This window comes from Phoenix dactylifera, chromosome 12 (genome assembly GCF_051530095.1).
Source record: "Phoenix dactylifera cultivar Ajwa chromosome 12, Ajwa_hap1_PhDact_Kaust_v1.1, whole genome shotgun sequence".
Taxonomy (NCBI): Eukaryota; Viridiplantae; Streptophyta; class Magnoliopsida; order Arecales; family Arecaceae; genus Phoenix; species Phoenix dactylifera.
The window spans coordinates 30163609-30184302 of record NC_143201.1 but is presented as its reverse complement, the minus strand read 5'-3'; the positions used below and the strand labels follow the sequence as shown (position 1 = coordinate 30184302).

The 20694-nt window shown below is 39.7% G+C and overlaps 1 protein-coding gene and 1 pseudogene across 5 annotated transcripts; one reads left to right on the top strand and one right to left on the bottom strand.

Annotated features, from left to right (window-relative positions):
* Positions 1-3124: 3124 nt before the first annotated feature.
* Positions 3125-11630, top strand: LOC103704057 (uncharacterized). Of its 4 annotated transcripts, XM_026803564.4 has the most exons (8): positions 3153-3530; positions 4977-5112; positions 8549-8630; positions 9148-9265; positions 10082-10257; positions 10659-10796; positions 10891-11030; positions 11160-11630. In XM_026803564.4, exons 3-8 carry the CDS (start codon positions 8575-8577, stop codon positions 11399-11401), a joined length of 870 nt encoding a protein of 289 aa, XP_026659365.1. In that variant the 5' UTR covers positions 3153-3530; positions 4977-5112; positions 8549-8574; the 3' UTR covers positions 11402-11630. The 4 variants fall into 4 exon arrangements, with proteins under 4 accessions (XP_008785435.1, XP_008785422.1, XP_026659365.1 ...); XM_008787213.5 differs by lacking the exon at positions 9148-9265 and having other exon boundaries at positions 3125-3530; positions 10722-10796; XM_008787200.5 differs by lacking the exon at positions 9148-9265 and having other exon boundaries at positions 3125-3530.
* Positions 11631-12124: 494 nt separating this feature from the next.
* Positions 12125-15106, bottom strand: LOC103704043 (3-ketoacyl-CoA synthase 11 pseudogene; annotated as a pseudogene). Its single transcript, XR_015971753.2, has 2 exons — positions 14678-15106; positions 12125-14120 (listed from the first exon to the last, which is right to left on the bottom strand). The product of XR_015971753.2 is annotated as a 3-ketoacyl-CoA synthase 11 pseudogene (transcript).
* Between the last annotated feature and the right edge of the window lie 5588 nt (positions 15107-20694).

Below are 20694 nucleotides of genomic sequence, written 5' to 3'. Positions count from 1 at the left end.
ATTTGTATTCCAAATTAATGTCGGTTGGTTAAGCCAATGAGACTAAATTACGATAGTACCCTTACACGTTGTGCTTGGACGGGCGGACCGGTGATCTACGGTTGAGCCGTTTCGATGACTCGCGTCAGGCTAATCCATCGACCGGGCCTTTGCTTTTTGTTTTTCTTAGAAGGAAAAGAAGTTAAGATTTATCAAGTTTGAGAGTTAAATGTAAATAATAATAATAATAAATATTTTATTTTGGTACAACGGTTGCTTACCATACTCTGATGTAGGTGCAGTCAGCAGAGTCAAGAGCTACAAGTTGGCATAATTGTGGATGAGGGCCCCCCAATATGTCCAGAAGATCTCTCCGGAATGCTGCGCTACATAGGAGGCGACCCAATTGACGGCCCTATTTGCTTCTCTATACACGTGTACCGAAATTCAATACAATCTCGCACCATCCATCGACTGTCGTTGATTAGAGGGCATTTGTCCATCCTTTCGTATCCAATCGATCACCATAGTCGAGTCTCCCTCGAAGATGATGCACTCTGCCTCCAGCCTCCTCCTTGCATGAGAGATGCCTACTCTAAGTTTCATTCCTAAAGCTGTTAGCCCATAAGTGCATCACCCGCCCCGCAACTATAATCTATGACTCGTGACTTCTAATCACCTGCTTTATCTCTGATTCTCCATCACCAGCAGCACAACCGTTAAAGTTCACTTTAAGATGGCTGGAGGATAGAGGCTCCTAGAAAACAAGGGCGAATTTGGGTGCTGAATCAATGTAACGGGAGTTCCAAATATCTCCAACCATCCTAGCTGGAATCGTTGCAGTAGCCCTAATAATAATAAATCATTGGTGGAGCCAATGGCCCAAAACAAAAGCTGGACTGAGTGGAACTTTGAGCGGAGATGTTTTTCATGAGATCAAGTCGACGTTTCCTCGCACGCCATGACATGTAGCCAAACTATAAAATGACCTACTAGAAATTGCCGAGCATATTCATCCTCTTCTTTCGTCGCTCTCCTTCGGTGCAAGGTATCCTTCACATATATTATTACCCATTTTCTAACTCACCAAGATCCCCGGTTCAAACCCAGACTATTTTCTTTATACCCAAATAGCTGAATTAAGCAACTTGGCTAATTGAGCTAACACTAATCTTATATAGTCTAGATTTACTAAAACAAAAAACAGATACATAAGCTGTATACAAATGGTCATTTGGACCATGTTACAAGGATAAGTTCTAGCAGGCATGCCTCTGAAGTTTTCATCAAAGAATAAAATAAAAAAATTTGATATATTATTTTTTTGAGATTCAATTTCAATTAGTAATTTTTGCATATTGGCAACTTAATTTTTTAAATAAAAAATCATTCTTTCCGATACTGTTTGGCTATACTTTTTCTTTGAAAATTCTCTCTTTTTCCAAAAGTTTCCGAAAAGCAAAACTTGCCATTTACTTTGAATCTACAACTTCAACAATTGTTTATATATAATAGACAGGGTGAGATTGTGTTGCATTATCTTTAAATTACTTCATATTTTCTATGATTGTATTGGTTGAATTAAAAGCCCTCCTTCTTCCTTCCAGAACATTTAGATGTCTTTAATTCTCCGTACTTATGACAAATAGAGTTGATTTAGACCCGATTGGGGTCAAGCCATCTTAAATTACCCTGGATAAAATTTCTCTATCCGTTTATTGAAAAATGCATGAATATAATAGAAAAGCTGAATGGTGCACTCTCTATTTGTCTTGAAAGTAAGAATACAAGCAATTCATTGCTCATCCATGAAGCTTTTTTCTATCTATATTAGTAGAGTTGAAAGCATGTCGGATATCAACATAGCCGTGCCTATATTTTTTTTTATTTGTTGGACGCTGATACTAATATGGATACTGATCGTATCTTGAAATTTATAACGTATTTGTCTTAGATTTGGATACGAATAGATATTAAAAATGTGGAATAATTAAATTTTAAGAACTTTCAAATAAATGATATCCTTACATAGTAGATAAATTGAATTAAGATATATATGTTAATATTATTACTTATTTCCCTAAAGGTCCATGAGATCCATATAAGATTGAACAGTATTGGAAATAAAAAGATATAAATTAGATGATTGTCTACTTATATCATCATCTTTTTTTTTATTTTATTTTTTTATGGATAGGTTCGGATGTGACATGTGAATTTGAATCCCAATCGCAAAGCTGGGCAAATTAAGAATATGTGGTGGAAAATTACTATCATGCTCTCGGATAGCATATAAAATGTCAAAAAAAAAAAAAAAAAGCTCATGGTGAGCAGTAAGATTTGAAATATTCTGTACAAATCATAACGACCAAATTGGTAAAAAGAATTTCTAACTGCGCTCGTTTTCAAAATAGTGTAGGATATTTAGTTCATATTGATGCTAAGTCCTACTCAAATACTTTTTGCTCACCCTCTGATCCAACTAGAGTCTCCACACCCTAAAGATGTTGAAAATTGATGGAAAACAACACAAAAGATATTAAAGGAGAGAAAGGGTTTTATTATCTTACAATCTCATCAAGAATAAATTGGGAGAGAGAGGATTTTAGTAGAACTAAGTATGGCCCACAATTAGGGCTCATTTTATTATACTCTGTCGTATGGTACTATGCAATGTTCTTCATGATTATTTTATCATACCCAAAGTACTTTCTCAGTTTGTTTATCAAATATATATTAAAGTCTCACAACACTTTAAAAATATAATTACCAAACAACAAATAGTTTTTTATAAAAATTTTTACTTCAAAAAGCTCTGCTACCAACAGTTCTACCAAACGGGCCTTAATGCTGCCCTGTCACTCTTAATCACGTTCCACTTTCACCCTTAATTATGGACGCTAAAGTTCATGCAATGGATCAGTCCAATCCAAACACTGGATCGGTCCATTGGTCCGTTGGGCCGACCGGCCCAATTTTACCTCCAGTTGAACGACAGCGCTAAAACTCGAAGATCACATCATGACAGACAATCTATATCCAACGGTCAGGATTCTTCATCAGAAAGTACCTACAACAACGCGTTACATGTGGAAGGCCAACATGGTAGCTCCGCCTCGGCAACGTTCCCCCAGCCCTCCTAAATAGGGACCGGTTCGTCATCGTCTCCCTCCAATCTCCTGCGTGGCCCCTCTCCCTGGTTTTGCCTTTTTTTTTTTGTCCCATTTTCGTTCTTATTGTGTAATTAAATTTTTGGTAAAAAAGTGTAAAATTATACATTTCAGTCTCTTATCCCATTTTTCTGAATCGTTACAGAGGGCTTCGATTGTCTTCGATTTTTTTGTTTGGGGCTAGGGTTAGGGCTTATTTGGTATTCGATCTCCTTCCCTTCGATTTTGCCAAGGGATTCTTTAGGGTTGAGAGTCTTGCTTTTATGGAGAAAAGAAAGGTGGCCATTCCTCTCGTCTGCCATGGGCATTCGCGGCCGGTGGTGGATTTGTTCTACAGCCCCGTTACTCCGGACGGATTCTTTCTCATCAGCGCAAGCAAAGGTGAGGATTTCTTCTTTGGCCCTCCTAATTTGGTATCTTTTCTGTTCACAGATAAATCCAAGAAGAGCGGTCTTTTGCCAATATATGCTTTAGATTTATTTTTCTCTAATAAAACTTACTACTGGAAGTGTCTGATCAAGCTTTCAAATTTCTTTTCCTGTGCATGTTTTATGAGCAAGGCTAATGTTTTGAGAGAATAAAGATTGGTAGATGAATGTGGCATATATGATGTGAAGTAGACAAGATTTCGGGAAGTAGGATGTGAGATGAGCAATATATTGATTTATGCCCCTGTACGCTCTGGTTACTGGTAGGCAGTGGTTATTGTCCTGCCTAAATTGAACAACCAATCTTTAATTAACAGGCTCCTTATTCTTTGTTGATGCCTGGAAACTTCGTACTGTATTGTTAGATAATAATTTGCTGAAAACGATATTGATATGTCAAAAAGGAAAAAGAATGCTACTTTTCATTAACAAGAACATTTGGCACTTATGGAGAAAAAGGGGACCACTGTCTGAAGTAATCAAATGCTATTGGTATTGACTTAAGGAAACTAAAAGGTTAATGCTTAGCAGCAGGGAACTTATATATGGGGTGCTGCACCTGATTTGGAATCCCTAAAGAAATACATTCTTACAACAGCTTCCTAAGCACTTCCTATTCTGATTTTTGTTTTTTGAGAGGTAGGCTTCCTTGTAACCAGACCTAAATTACTCTTGCACCAGCTTCCATTTCAGGTAACCAAGGGTTAGTGGCCATTTATACTATATGGCATGTCACTGGTCGCCCCTTTTAAAGGGCCCTCATCTTTTGGAAACTCTTGTTTGACGTGCCATTGCAAGCGAGAAACTCTAAATATCGAAATTGATATAAAAACCAAAATGGGTAAAGTATATTAGCAATATTTAGCTCCATTATATGTTTCTTTATGTGAAAATGTGTCTGTCGAGTGTTTATTCTATGGTAAGTTGTTTTTACCTTGATGATTTATGTTAACTAATCTATTATTTAGGTGCATCAAATAGTGAGATTTCAAATGTAAAGTGCAAGGTTCGAATAAAGGCTGCCATCATTTTCTCCTGGATTTAGTGTCTGTATTTTATATTTAATGGATTGTTTGTAGTTTGGATTCATCTGGACCTTGTTTTTGGAAAGTGTTTATACTGTTGCTTTGTATATGTGGAAGTACAGGATTGGTTATGCTTAAGGTTTTTCTTTTGCATTTTTAAATCCATTATAATTTTTGTTTAAAGTAAATGTCCTTTTCTTTAACTTCCATCATAATTTCTACAGCCAGTAAATAATGAATATGAATATACAACTAGACATAATTGAAGGATAGGGTGTTTAAAACTACGTATTAAAACTTTCTGAAATGCATTGAAGTGATTAGCGGGACATGTTAGGTCATGTAATAATAAAGATAGTTATTAAAATTTCCAGATGCCAGTCCCATGCTGAGAAATGGTGAGACAGGAGACTGGATTGGAACATTTGAAGGGCATAAGGGTGCAGTCTGGAGTTGCTGCCTTGATACCAATGCTCTACGCGCTGCATCTGGTTCAGCTGATTTCTCAGCGTATGTGATCTTATTTATTTTAGTGGCTACTGTTGAAGCTGATGAAAGTAACAAACAGTTTAGAATGCCAAATGAATCATGCTTGCCAATTTTGTTTATACAATGTGATGATGTTTATGGATGCTTGTCCAATAATGATGTATTTCTACAAAGAATTTTGCTTTCAGAACCTGCAAGTTCTACGGCTGTCATGTATTCTTTTTTAAAATATGACAGTGTCTGGTTATGTTTGATTCATGCTTCTTGCTTAAAGCTTGTAATTTGCTGCTTGCTTTACTACTTTAGTGTCTAATTCCATCCATGAAATATTCTTGGTTCTCTTTCTGTTTCTTCACCTAGGGATGTTCAAGTTTATTCCGGACATGATCCTTTTCTTTAATTTATTCTTTAGTTTGAGAACCCTGCAATGATGTTTCGTGTTTTCTTGCTTCTGAAAACACTGGCTATGTGACAACTCTGTAGAAGATCTATTTGGTTTGTTAGAATTGTTGTATCATCTCGGCAATCTACATCTTTCAAAGCTATGAGGATTCAAACTTTCAATATGCAGCATTGCGGTCTTATGCTGTGTTTGGTTGTGGAATAAGTTAGCCTAGAATAAATGGGTTAACTTATTTTTAATCCTCTTTGCTTTGGAGTAAAGAACTGTGCCTTTTATGTTCGGATCCGAATTATTCCAAAAAGTAATTCTTTCCAACTTTTGACATGCCTATTTGAGGCTTGGAATAATGTAGCTTGCAAAACAGTGTTTGGTGGGTTCAAGTGGTAAAAATGGGTTTAAGTAGTCTTATTCCCCTTTAACCCAATGGAATGCTGCCTTAGGAGCCAGATAATACTCTACACCTGCTTTCTCATAGATAGTGAGAATAGATAGTGGTTTGGATGCATGGAAGTTACTTTGGATGATCAGCATTTCTGATATTAACATGTTTCCTTGACTGACTATGTAGCAGTGGAGGCTTGTTAGAATAGAGGGATGATGGACTAGGGTAAAGAAAATTGAAAAGAACAAATTAGGTTAGAGAGAGCACTTGTGGTGCTCTGAGAAACTCCATTTTGGTATTTTGGAGATTACAATGCCAAGGAAAGCATAATGCTTAAGATGGGATATGTTAGATCATCAAAGCTCTACGAACCATATGAATGCAATAACTTCTAAATTATTTAAAAAAGCTGTTTAGTATTATGAATTTCTGCACCCATCACGTGAATCTTTTTTTTTTCCTGCTTTCATACTTCTACATTACTGTTGACTAGAAATTTAAGAGGTGTATTTTTCAGAATAGATGTTTTCAAAGCTTAATGCATTACTCTAAGTGTCATTTATTGTTATTCTATAACAGGATGTTTTACATATTTGTGGGCATCCATCTTTTATCAGTGAAGTGAAACATGATTTTCCTTTCATGTGCATTCAGGCTCTTGCTGATGAGAACAATAGCAATGTTGTTAGATTCAGGATCAAGCAATAAATCATGGAGGGGTTAAATTGTATTGGTTCTTCGGAAAGATTCTTTATGATTTTTTGGAAAAATTTAGAGATTGCTAAAAATGAAAGTAGATATGGATGAAGAGGAGCAAAAACATCAATTATAATTTTCACCATCACAAGGCAATGCATAGATGTCTAATGATATAAACACTGTCTAGCTACTTAATAAAAAAATATTTAATATATTTATATTACTACCATATAAGTTTGCATTCTTGACCAAAACAAAATATGAAGAGGTAGGTTGATGGAACAAGTACAAATGACAAAACAATATAATTATCACCACTAGAACCACGCTAATTCTTTTGATTTTGAAGGAATAGATGATTTTCTTCCTTACATGTAGTTGAATCTTATATATCATCACCACTTTATATTGTTTAGAAGATTCAGATGTTCCCAATAGAGCAAAATACACCACTCCATATAAGCAACGAAAGCACTGTATCATACGCAAGTCTGACAAGTATAGGCAATATTTTGTCTTGGTATCGGGCTCTATGGTACCTTGCTGATATGGTGTGGTGCACCCTGTATCGACAAATGGTATATTGGTCGAGTTGCAATCACATTTGTGTTAGGATGGGGATGTGTCAAGCCCTTGTATCGTATCAGCACTGTATAGATTGATATGGTATGCCTCTTACTGCATGGTACAACATGGTATTTATGATGCTAGGTACATGCATGTTATAGTTGTATGCATGTTTGTATCATGCATGCTAGTCAAATTTTCATCCATGACATAGACCACATTTACGTTGCTTATGCTTGTTCCGAATTGGCGGGGCTGCGATCCTTCTCTCAACAAGAGTTCTGACCGCCGCCGCTCCAAGTACCAATTGGTTCACACGGTTCGAATGCACAAGTACCAATCATTCATCTACATCTCTTGAGCCCTAAATATCAGGGCTGTTTTTCATTTTTCCAACCCTTTGTCATCTATTTCAATATGTGGCCCTTACGTGGACTAATGCAATTTGTGATCATCAAGCTGTCTTTTGTTCTATTGTGTTGGTCTCATACTATCTCCTGTTGCTAGATAAGCTGGTGTTTTTTTTGTATTCTGATTTTGTAGCGTGGCTTGCTGACAGAGGAATGAAGGGCAAGGGCATGCCCTGTATGCAAATCAAGGCCTGATATTTTGGCATGGTCGGTCTTTTGTTGTTTGGGATGCCTTGACCAAGCATTTCCTTTGCCTTCTGTGCTTGTCATAACCTAAGAAGGCCTGACATGATGATCAAGGGATTTTGTTAAGTATCCTATTTTGGGTAGTAGTAGTTGTGGTTTGGTTGATGTTACCTGATTTGCTATCTATCAGATTTTGTTTTGGAGGAGGCCAAGTGAAATCAAGACAGTATAGTTTAGTTTTAAGTAAATAGTAATTTTTTGGGGAAGAAATCCTCACACCATTCAGCACTTGTTTTTCTAATTCAAGTGGCCAAATTTGGCGATATGAGGTAGCTGAGTGGACTAATCCAAATAACTGTTAACTAGGGTCCTTTTCTTTATTGTAGTTAAGAAGATATCGACCATCAGGGGCCATCTTATTGTCTAAGATGAGCTACCTAGTGCTGCCCTCTAGTATATATATGTAATAATATGCTATTTGGTAAAATTTTTGCTGATTAGATGTTGGAGATAATGTCCGTAAATATACAGTTTTTTGCTGCTATATGAAAACATCTTTTAAGAATCAATTTTTCATGTGAAGTATATATGGACTGTTGATAATCAGGAGATTAGCAGTAATATATTGTCTTTGATGTTGGTAGTACTTGTTTAAACTCATGGTTAGTGGGTTGTTTTGTTTAGGCTAGTTATTTGGAAGGTTATACCTTTTTTGCAGAATGTCAGTTATGTTATTCAAGCAGTTGGATGTAGCATGCTTTATATTTATTGAAAAGTAACTAAGTTTCTATTGCCTTTACCTTTTTGCAGGAAAATATGGGATGCATTAACTGGAGATGAATTACACTCGTTTGAACACAAACACATTGTTCGCACATGTGCCTTTTCCGAGGTAAATGAGGCCTTTTTTAATTGATTCTTGCAATTCAATTTGGGTCTTAAAAACTCCCCTGTTTGTTGTGCATGCTAATTTTGTCATTTAGTGGTATTCTACTGGATTTACATTTATTCCTCCACAGTTCTGCAGATATTTTGTGGTATCTAGAAACCATATGTAAGGAATGTGACCTTTATTTCTTCCTTTTTCCCCCCTTCTGTTCTGCTGTGATGGTTGTAGTAGTTGGTATTGGGATTGGTGTGATATTTTTTTTTTTTGGGGGAGGGGGGTGGGGGGAAGGGGTCTTTCAAAGTTGACTTTTATGTTCCCAAATTCTCTTTCATGTATGATGAGGTATGGTGCAAGTTGCAATGCTTGTGATGGTTTGTCAGCACAACTTATCTTGATATCATTGCTTTTAATTGTTAATATAATTCGTTGTTGATGTTTAATCTAGAATTCTATGTATGCAAGAGATTGAGTTTTTTATTTCTTCAATGAGTTAAACCTATAGGACTCATTTGGTTCACAGGAAGAGGAGACGGGAAAGTATAGTTGATGGAAAAATGAAAAAAATGCCTCATTTTTGGTTGTTGGAGGTTTCAAAGGAGAGAGTTGGAAAGCCACTTTTCTACGGGCTGAAAATTATGGTAATTTTTTTTTACCAAAAATAGCCTTGAGCCATCATAATCTTTTTAATAGCTATTTTTAATAGTTAATCTAAAACTATTAAAAATTACCACAACATAAAAAAGTTGTGGTAATTTTAATATAAAAATATATTAACAATTATTAAAATTACCATAATATAAAGAATTTGTCTAAGTATTAAAAATGTTAAAACTCTTAAAAACTCAACGCAATAAATATTTTTAATACCTATTTTAAATATTTTTAGATTTAAAAATATGTAAAATAACTATTAAAAATTATTCATGTGATGTTTTCTAGGAATTTCACACAACTTTATTAAGGTTATAATAGATGCTTTACACAACTAAAATAGATGTTCAACCAAACATAAGTTACTCTAGAAAGTGTATTTCCTATGTCACTTTTGCATGGTCAACCAAACATGCAAAATCACTTTCTCAGGTATCATATACCTAGCCATTAGCTTTATAGAAAAAAAAAATTCTGGTAAAGGTAAAATTCTTCCCATGAACCAAGCGAGTCCTATAGCGATACACACATTCAATCATCTAACTGTGATTCAACACCTGCTGGTGAGTTTTGATTAAAAAATTTGGACATTTTGGCTGTAGAACCATGGTGGCAGTTGAAATATGTTTTTTGAGCAGCTGTTTAATTGAATTTCCTTGTTAGTTAGGGACAAGGAGCACTTGTGCCGTGGTAATTTGGGACCAGTAACTTTTCTTAAGAGGACTTCATGTTTGTTTGTTGGTGCATTTCAACTTTCTGACATTTGTTTTCCTTTTTTTTCACTCATTAAACACTGGCTGCAGGATACACACCTGTTGCTCACTGGAGGAGTTGAAAAAATGTTACGGATATTTAATTTGAATCGTCCAGATGCACCTCCAAGAGAAGTTGATAAATCACCTGGTTCGATCAGAACCGTTGCTTGGCTTCATAGTGATCAGACAATATTAAGTTCCTGTACCGATATCGGGGGTGTGAGGTGTGTTTGTTTCTTCCTCCACTGATATTCTAATCTGATCTTTTTTCCATCATCCTTGACCTACTTTTCTATTTTCGTATTGTTGTGGTCAATGCACAGGGTATATTTGTTAACAAACTTTGCTAATGTAGACATGACAGTGCCTGCTAATTTGAGTTACATATAAAAATATCAGGAATTGTTGTTATTACAGTCCCATGTCCAATGACAAACATCAAACATAAATGGGAATTACTGTACTCTTAGCATCTATTCATATAAAAATATCAGGAATTGTTTTCATTATTTCTCGAAGATATGCCATAGCATGGTCTCGACCATTATATAAACTTAGTGGCATGAAATTTTGTTCCCCTCCACCCCCTTCTTCCTCCTTAACATGTTATTCAACTACCGCAAAGGTTATGGGATGTAAGAAGTGGGAATATTGTCCAAACTCTTGAGACCAAGTCACCTGTTACCAGTGCAGAAGTTAGCCAAGATGGCAGATATATCACTACCGCTGATGGCTCATCCGTCAAATTTTGGGATGCAAACCAGTAAGCTTTCTGAGCACATTTTTATGCCTCTCTCTAGCTGGCTGGCTGGCATTTTCTTTGCACTTACTACAATTTCTTGATTGTTGGTCATCAGTTTTGGACTTGTTAAAAGCTACAACATGCCATGTACTGTCGAATCAGCTTCACTCGAACCAAAGTTTGGCAACAGATTCATTGCTGGAGGTGAAGATTTGTGGGTTCATGTTTTTGATTTTCATTCTGGGGAGCAGATCAGTAAGTTTAAAGTTTCATTTATACTTCAATTCATGTGGATACTTTCATGTTATGATTAGTTTGGTTCACTGGCTCCTCATAGCGCTCTTCACGGCAATGTGATATGGATGTTCTTTTGCCTGGGTTCAGCTTGCAATAAGGGTCACCATGGACCTGTCCATTGTGTACGGTTCTCTCCGATGGGCAAATCATATGCTTCAGGTTCAGAAGATGGGACCATAAGAATATGGCAGACGAGTCCCGCCACTGCTGATGAGAATGAGGCGACTGGGGCGAATGGTGCTGCTGGAAAAGTGAAGGTTGGTGCAAATGAAGCTGCTCGGAAAATCGAGGGTTTTCACATTAGCAAGGATGGACCTAACGAGGGATAGGATGCTGCCTCGATAGATTCCCGATGCTGTGCTCAATTGGGTATAAGAAGGTTTATATTCCTTACTGATCAATTCTGCCCTCTCTAAGCCTTGCAGGGTGTGGTTGCTATTAAATAGGTGCCCTTCCTATGCTTGATTGCAGCCATCTTCCAAGAATAACTAGCCAAGGTTTCATGTGCTTTATCGAACTATCCTTTATAAAGAAACTTAAAAACCTTGTGTTGTATAATTTTAATATTTTGATTTTTGTCGACTTATATTAGTGTGGTGGTACCATATAAATGTCATCTTATCTCTACCCGAAAAGAAGAAACCCAGAGGGGAAAAAAGAAAGTGATGCAGGTGACCGGTCCCTTGGCCAGAAAACAGGAGTTGACGGCATGGGGGCTTGTGGAGCCTACAGGCGATGGCACCGGCAGCCCAGCAAAATCATGCTGTCCGTGGCCTTGGCCAAGCAGATGTTCCTAATTTTGCCACATATTTTGAGCTGTAATATTGGATACGCAATCAAGGTAGTGGATCCAAGAACATGACAATGTCCTAAGGAAAACAAGGTGACAAAAGCAATTAGCTTTTTATATGAATGCCGTGTCAGAGACATCATATTGTTGGGATACAGCTAGTCGTTAAGAACAGTGGGCTCAAAACTATAAGATAAGTAAGTTCCAACCTTGCTCAGGGCTGCAAGTTTTGACCCAACAAATAAGGTTTAAACAGAGTCAATGGCTCAAACCCGCATAAATTAAACCACACGATAGAATTCATCGCTGACCCTCCTCCTAGTCTAGGAATCCAGGCTGCATAACTTGCACCAAAATAGCAGAACAACCTATTCTCCACCCGCAACAAGAATCAACCACCAAACGCCCCGTAGACCATACCTTACAACTCCGAGTTTTTTTTTTTTTTTTTTCCCCTAAAGAAAATTAAAAAAAAGGACCATCCTAACAAATTATTGCGAGCTATGAAACCAGATCGAGACCAATTTCATCACCCGACGTCGGGGACCAATTTCAAATTGCTGAGACCCTTGGAACCTCAACGGGGAAGTCGTGGATCTCATCCATCCAGGGGTTCTTTTCCTTCGCAGGATCGATCGTCTTCAAGGCCTTCCACACCGCGCTGTTGCACTTGAATCCCGATCCGAATGCAATCTGCCAAATTCTATCCCTTTTCCTCATCCTTCCTTTGCCTTCGGCGTATGCCAGTTCGTACCAGAGGGAACTGCTCGAAGTGTTTCCGAATCTGTAGAGCGTCATCCTCGAGGGCTCCATGTGCCACTCGGAGAGCTGCAGGTTCTTCTCCAATTCATCCAGGACAGCCCTCCCTCCTGCATGAATGCAGAAATGTTCGAAGGCCAGCTTGAAATCGGGGATGTAAGGCCTAATCTTCATCTTGAGGATCTTCCTCCCCACCAATGTAGCAAAGAAGAGTAACTGCTCGGACAAGGGCAAGACAAGAGGACCCAAGGTCGTGATGTTTGTCTTCAGAGCATCGCCGGCGACTCCCATCAGGTCCTTCGAAAGAGAGACACCAACTTTCCCAACAGCATCTTCCTCCTGGGTGACGCAGCTGAAGCACCTGTCGTCAGCGCCTTTGTGCGTTCGAACCGTGTGAACCAATTGGTACTTGGAGCGGCGGCGGTCGGAACTCTTGTTGGAGAGAAGGATCGCGGCCCCGCCCATTCGGAACAAGCAGTTGGAAACGAGCATGGACCGATTGTTGCCAGAGTACCAGTTCAAGGTGATGTTCTCCATGCTGATGACCAAGGCATAGGTGTTGGGGTGAACCTGAAGAAGATCCTTGGCAAGATCGATAGAGATCAGCCCTGCGCTGCAGCCCATCCCACCTAAGTTGTAGCTCCCAATGTTTCCGCGAAGCTTGTAATGGTTCACGATCATGGCGGAAAGAGAGGGGGTCGGATTGAACAAGCTACAATTCACGATCAAGATCCCGATGTCCTTGGGCTTCACATTAGTCTTGGCGAAGAGTTCATCGATGGCGCCAAACATGACAGCCCTCGCTTCCGCCCTGGCCTCAGCCATGGAGGGATTAGGAGGAACATTGAGGACCGCCTCAGGGAGGTAAGTGTTCTCCCCAAGGCCTGACCTTTCAAGGATCTTACGCTGGAATGCGAGGTTCTCTTCTGTGAAGGAGCCCGTCAGCGTAGACCGCTCCATAAAGATTTGCCTGGTGCACCTCCGGGCCGCCTCCGGCTTGTAGCATGCGAAGTCGACAAGGTAGACCGGCCGAGGGCGGGTGAGGAAGTAGAGGGTCGAGAGGAAGACGAGGAGCGTGGAGCAGAGGATCGCGGAGACGAGGTTGAACCGGAGGTGGTCCCAGAGGTCATGGAGGTCTTGGACGGACAAGGTAGAGAGCTGGCCAGCCACAAGGGCGACGAGTGGTGTGAGGAAGAGGTACATGCCATGGGTGATGAGGTAGTGGTAACCGAGTTTGACATACTTGAGCTTCACCGATTGCGTGAAGCTGGGAAGCCGGCTCGAGGATGATTTATTGAGCAATGCTTCGACCATGATCGGATTATGGGAGGAGGAAGCAAGAGAAATCAGAAACTTGAGAGGTCGAAATGGAATGACTCTGTTACTCCTTAACCGAACCTAAAAAGCCAATTTCCAAGAGAGATGGAAGGGGGAATTCTTTTGAGAAAAAGATGGCCCCTTCTCTGCTCCGAAAAGAATTAGAGATCGGGCACAAAACCCTGCAAGAAAAATAAAACGGAGAAGTTATTAATTCAAATCAATGTTTCGAGAAAGAAAAATCCATGACAAAGATCTCTGTTTTTGCATCCAAATCAATCAGAAAAACCACAACACAGAGCGATCCACATTTCAAGATCTTTTTTTTTTTTTTAACCTAAACCCCGACGAGGCAGAGATCAAGCGATCCAGAAGAAAGAAAAAAAAAAAAAGAACTCTTAAAAAAAAAAACCAACCCAGAAACCCATCCAAAAAGAAGGAACTTTTGAAGACGAAATCTTACTAAATCGAATTCGAGAGAACGAAACTACAAGTCTAACACCAAGACGAGGAACCTTCGTGCATTCGAAGAACACAATCAGATTTTGACGAAACCCAAAAGGAGCTATCGACCTCGAATCCAGAACAAAAATTGGATTTTGGATAGAAAGCCGAGCAATATTTTAATTAAAAAAAGCAACAAAAGGGACGTAACGGAAATCAACATCGGCATAGTTTTTTTTTTTCTTGCATTCATAAAGCGGTAAAATAGGATTTCGGAACACAATGATCTACAGACCTCGAATCCCGATCTTGGTAGGAGATCGGCCGAGAAAACTCCTCCTTGGGGGGAAGACGAGAGCAGGGGCTCGAAGAAATAGAGCAGAGGAGGCAGGGCGGCACAGGGTGCGACCTGGCAAATAAATAACCGAAAGGAGCTCCCCTTGGGGCCCCTCCCAAAACAGAGAGAGATTTGCTTTGGATTTGGAAGGGTCCGAAGGGATAGCGGATGGATGGTGAGATGGGCGCCAACGTGTGCGCCCCACGTACCGCTGGGACCGAAGAAGCTTCGCTTCTGCTGTTTTTTCACAAAAAAAAAAACTTGCGGCCTCGCGGATGGCGGAACAAACAACGGCGGCGCGGCCGGCTTTGACCGAAATCTCGGCCAGCCTCGGCCACGAAAGTCAATGCGCGTCTCTCCCTCTGTGTCTCGAAGATGCTTCGCCGCATGGCAATTGCTAAATAACTTGGCAGCCATATACAATTTTGTTTTGCTATCACATTCATCATCCAGAAGGTGGATATTTGTATTTGCCATCTGTTTTCTTTCCCAATAATTTGATTATTTCCCTATGCTACGTTTGTCCATAAAACTTCTAAAATTATGTTAGACATGTTCTTGATGCAAGACTGGGTTACGTTTCTCACGTATGCATCCGCCTGTATCCAAAACCAACCAATGTCTCCGTGTTTGATTTCAGTGCCCAAACCCTACCCAATAACCTACTTTATCCCATTTTTAGGCCTAAAATCCCAAATCTCATGCTACTTTTTTATTCGCATTAGTAATTTTTCTGGAACATGTCTATTTATGGAACATGTCTATTTATACATATGCAAGCAAGGCGATCGGTTGGATTTATAATTGCCTAGAAATTGCTATAGCATTATTTTATAATAGTACTATAAAAGAAGAAGACATTAAAATAAACGCCTAGAAAAAAAAAATAATAAAAAGTAAAAAGTTGAAGAATGGAAGAACTTTGTCTTCCACTTTTGGAAAATAGAGTACCAGTAAAAAAGAAAGAGAGATTGAATTGGATAGGATTAATTCGACTCTATCCAAACACTGAAAGATACATAAGCCAACGTTCTCTTTCGAAGAGTCACAATTTTTCTGAAAGAGGCATCTCACATAAGATATTTTAAAATATTTAAAACAACTAAAAGTTGGAGGATTAAAAAAATATTTATTTTTAATTAAAACTCCAACAGAGCCTTCTCTGGTTTGATAATGAATTGAAGATGTTAAGTTCTGTATCATTTATATATTGCAAAACAACTAGTGATCGATCAGAATCAAGATAGCTTGCATTACGCAAATGGTTGGTGCTGTAAAATTGTGCCTCTCTGTTTGCACCTCAAGTTAGAGACTAGAGAGTATTTGAACTCCGAGCATGTAGTCTCATATCTATGTGTTTGTATGATCTTTTCTATATGTTACTCAAAATATATGAACGCTTGGAAGCATCCGATTAAGTGAGAGAAGCTTCGAGAGGGCAAGCGACCCATGGCTCACCCTGGAGGCCCCATATGACCAGGAAGTAGAGGACATCCAAAAAGCAGCTAGCAGAGATTAAATGAGGTTGGTTGGTCGCTAGTCCATCAAGTCTCCCATAGCTTTGAATTGATTTTTCAAACATTGGAACCGGGATGGCTTTTGAAATGAATGAGAGGGAACTCGTGTAACTTTTAAAGGCACTTACCATCTGGAACGGCCGCGGCCGGTCCGGTCTTCTTCGAAGGCGACAAAATTAACGGGCCCTACTAAACCTTTTTTCTATTAAGAAGAAGAAACCAAAGTTTCCCGATACTAAACGCCCTGCTGATGCCATCTTAACATAATATTAATATGATACAATATGGTATAAAACTTTTTAGTATACTAAATATTGGTACATCATACCTGTGTCCATCTAGTATAGTATAGTATATTTTGTACCATTTAGTCCGGACCGATATGACGTATTATAAAAAGCCTTGTTAAATGATATAAGCTTCATATTTGATGCAATATATCGGGGGCTACGCCGTTAAATTAGTCCCAAATGCCAATTTTGTCAAGGTTTACAGACCATTCGAGACAGTTTGGGAGACGCGTAGCTTTTTTTTTTGTGTGCGCGCCTCATGCATGGGGAGCTGGCGGAAGACCTTTGCGTCTGTCATACCAGCTGCTGATGACGACGTGTTCCGCCGGATGGATCCCTCCGAGCGTGGACCGGATATCCACATGACCCATGTGAACCCTGCCCCCGGGTCCCACCTCATCACACCCCACATGATCTGTCAAAGATTCTGGTTCGTAATTTGACGAGTTCCATGTCTTCTTTCAGACTCCCGGAACTTTCTTGCCGCGTCTTGGCTTCCCGTAGGATTGTGAAGGCACATCATGGTCCAGGTGAATTCTCTCTTTTTTTTCACCTCTACTGACCGCAGCGAGCAAATCTGCACTTTGGAGCACTGCATAAATGCCCCTTGGGAAAATTATCCGTTACATATTTGATTGGTACTGCGAGGACCGAAAAGCATATGGATATAGGTGCAACGAAATGGCAAGTGTCGTGGCATACTCTTTGAACGGCACCGCTGCGTCTTTTTTGTGCCGAATTCATTAATGGCCGATCGATGCATGTGTTGCTTGAATTTTAAGATTGCGCAACTTTGTCCTAAATTGATACTTGATAGGGGGAGTAAAAGCCTCCATTGATGAGGACCGATGCTTGCGTTTGGCTTTTTTGATACAATGAATCCAACTTCTGTTATTTACGCGAGTTTTGGAAGCGTCGCCTGCACTGCGCCTTTGCAGCTTGTCGAGATCGAGTCGGGCTTGGAGGCTTCTGACCGTCCTTTTTGGTATGGGTGATAAAAGCCTTCGGTGTTGGAGCAATGGCTTCGAGGAAACTGGTAGTCCCAGTCTGCAAGTGCTGAAAAATGGAGTTGCAATTGGGGTCACAAACCCGACCAAGTTGGGGCTTGAGATTAGTGAAGTGTCGATGAAGAGAGATGGCGTGGGAAAGGCAGTGTCTGCAAGTTGATGGATGAAGGGGAGGATGGAGAATAAAAAAGAAAGAGAGCTAGCAATCTAGGAGGCTCGTCTCATAAGAACATGGCTCTCTTGATTAAGAACATGCATATGGAAGGAAAGGCACGTATAGAAGAGTATTATTTCTATATTTCTCCAGACCTATGGTCTATGAGTTTAACATGATACGGTGTCCCCAGGATTTTTTCCATAGACAAAGTTTTTGCACTCTTCAACTTTTTATTTTTGGCAACTGAAAGAGTCGGTCGGATCAAACCTCCCCAACGATCGTGCTCTTTAGAGGAGAATCAGGCTGAACTGGCTTGTTGTATCGTGAGGACGAGATCGCCATAAACCTGCACATAATTAGGGGTGAATCATATTCTTGGGGCAGCGTATATCACAGCCTTGATCCAGACAAGCTCTTGTCGATCTTCTGAATTTATTTTAATAAATTATTTCTTTATAATATTTTTATAAAATAAAGATATAGCAGTTTCTAGTCAAATTATTTCCAACAATCCTTTCTTCTTCGAGCAAAAACATTATAACAACACCAAACATTTCATTGGGTTTGGAGAAATAATCTTCTTTTTTTATAGTAGGTTGTGAATGCAAAATACAGAGATGATATAGCAGTTTCTAGTCAAATTATTTCCAACAATCCCTTCTTCTTCAAGCAAAAGCATTATAACAACACCAAACATTTCATTGGGTTTGGAGAAATAATCTTCTTTTTTTATAGTAGGTTGGGAATGCAAAATACAGAGATAGCTACTGAAACTCAAATGAACAAACGTCCGCTTCATGTAGTGAAGCCAACTCGAGCATTAACTCTCGTTGGCCATGCCGGCCACATTGTGATTCGGTGATTGCATGGAGACGTTGTTCCGATCGTCAACCTTCCATTCTTTCTTTTTCTTTTTTTATTTTACTTTCGTCATCTCGAAACCTTCATGTCTGTTGCCTCCTCGTAGAACTTGTCGTAGGACGGCTCCAAATCTGTAAAACAACTCATTCCAATGCTGTGGATCCCAGTGACTGTACCTTGGACAATACCTTCCAACGCACCAATACTTCGTAAAAGAGGTTCATGGTTTACTGGGGCTGGAAATGGGCTCGGTTTTGTCGGAGAAATCGTTGAGCCGGGTTGGTTTTGCATCGGGCTTTGGACCAGGCCTGAAAAGACTCGGAGATGGTTTTGGGCCCGCCAAAGAGAGGCGATAGCGGTTTTGTTTGAAATCAAAGCCTAAAACTATTTCAGGCCAGGTTCAAGTCTAACCTGGGCCTCCCATGTCCCAGTGCGATCTCGAGTACGACAAGCCCAGTCAAGCCCGAAATAGGCCCGCCCCGCTCTCTCTTCTCTCTCGATTTCCCCTCTCCCTCGATCTCTCTCCCTTCCCTCTCCTTCCCAACCCAAGCTCTAAGAGTTTTTGAGCCGGCAGAAACCTAATTTGGGGCCCAGAGTCCAGGCCTATGGTTTTCAGATGGGAGCATGGAATACATTTAACCCACGGAGGGGATTTTGCATCGCGTTTTTCACGTGCTTCCACAAGTCCATCATGGTGAAGGTTACTAAACCCCGTGCTTCCACAAAACCACACATCTATCTTGAATTCAGGTACTCAAACAGCAATGTGGTTTTCCTATTCAGGACGCCTTATCTTACAGTTCTCTAGTTTTAGAAGCCATTGTTTATTGAACTTATTATGTCAACGAGACAACAAAAGGATGCTTAAACTGAGATCCTATTTGGTGCATCTAGTAGTGATCCCTTTGCAGAGACCAGTGATTTGGAAATTAATCAATATCAATAAACGAAATTAAAATAGAAAGTTTACATGTCAACTAGCTAGTCCTCGAGCAGGAGACCTGCAGCTGGATTAGACCCTCTTTTTCAATCTGTTTAGATTCATGACCGCACTACAAATGGCTCATCTTAGCGAAGGCAATTAAACAACTGGCTCCACATGGACCATTCGGGGGAGCATGTGCAAGCGCATGTGCTTGTCTTCCCAGCGAAGAAAACAGAGTACAAACAGATGGGCTCACCGCCGGCAGACGTGGCTCGACACCCAGAGACCCAGTTGCCGACGTAATCAATAGGCTGGCATGAGCAAGCATTTCAAGAGAGAGCCTTTTACAAGCTAATACAGCAGCAGATTGGATGGCAATAAAAAAAATATTGGGCATTTTAACCTCATCTTAAACCAACTTCTTTAACCTCGGTATTATCCAAGATGAACAATTTTAGCGAAAACCGAAGTGTCACTCTGCTCGTGCTAATAAAGATCAGTAGTTATGGCGACACCACAATTCATAATCAGCATAATTGCTGCCACATGCTGTTTATGCGAAACGGTTACTATGTTGTAAACGTGATGCCGATCGTTACCATACAGCTAAGGCATGTCGCGCCAAATTAGATAACGGATCTATATTCCACCCTATATAAAAGGGTAGCCCGAGGATCCTCAAATAAGTTTATTTCGAGATTCCACTCTACATTTTTTTTCTCTTCTACAACACTGTTGCTCAACTATTCTGACTTAAGTATCAGAAGATCTCCTACCGAAAACTTTCCGGCAAGCGGAACTTTTTGTAAGTTGGTCTCGAAGACGACCGGTTCTTCCTCACCTCGGTCTCATTCGACCTTACTTAGTTCGGTTCTCACTGACCTCAAAGCAGGCCAAGCAGCATCTTGGCCTCGATTCAAAATTTAGGGGCAACATATAGCATTCTTTGGCGCTAGGCATTTAGGTGGCACGATATGGCCAACTCTTCTTGTATCCTCTTAAAATTTCAAGATATTTTAAGACCTATTCAGCTATTTCTATAGAATTGAGTTGAAAATCTTGTATGATTTATGGATTGGACTATTTATTTAAGTATGATCCTATATCAACCAAAATCCACTTAGCCCAAATCTTGTAAGAAGAAAAAAAAGAAAATCTCCCTGGATTTTTTTTTTTTTTTTTCTGCGGATATGGGCTAGATTTGGACAGACCCTCAAA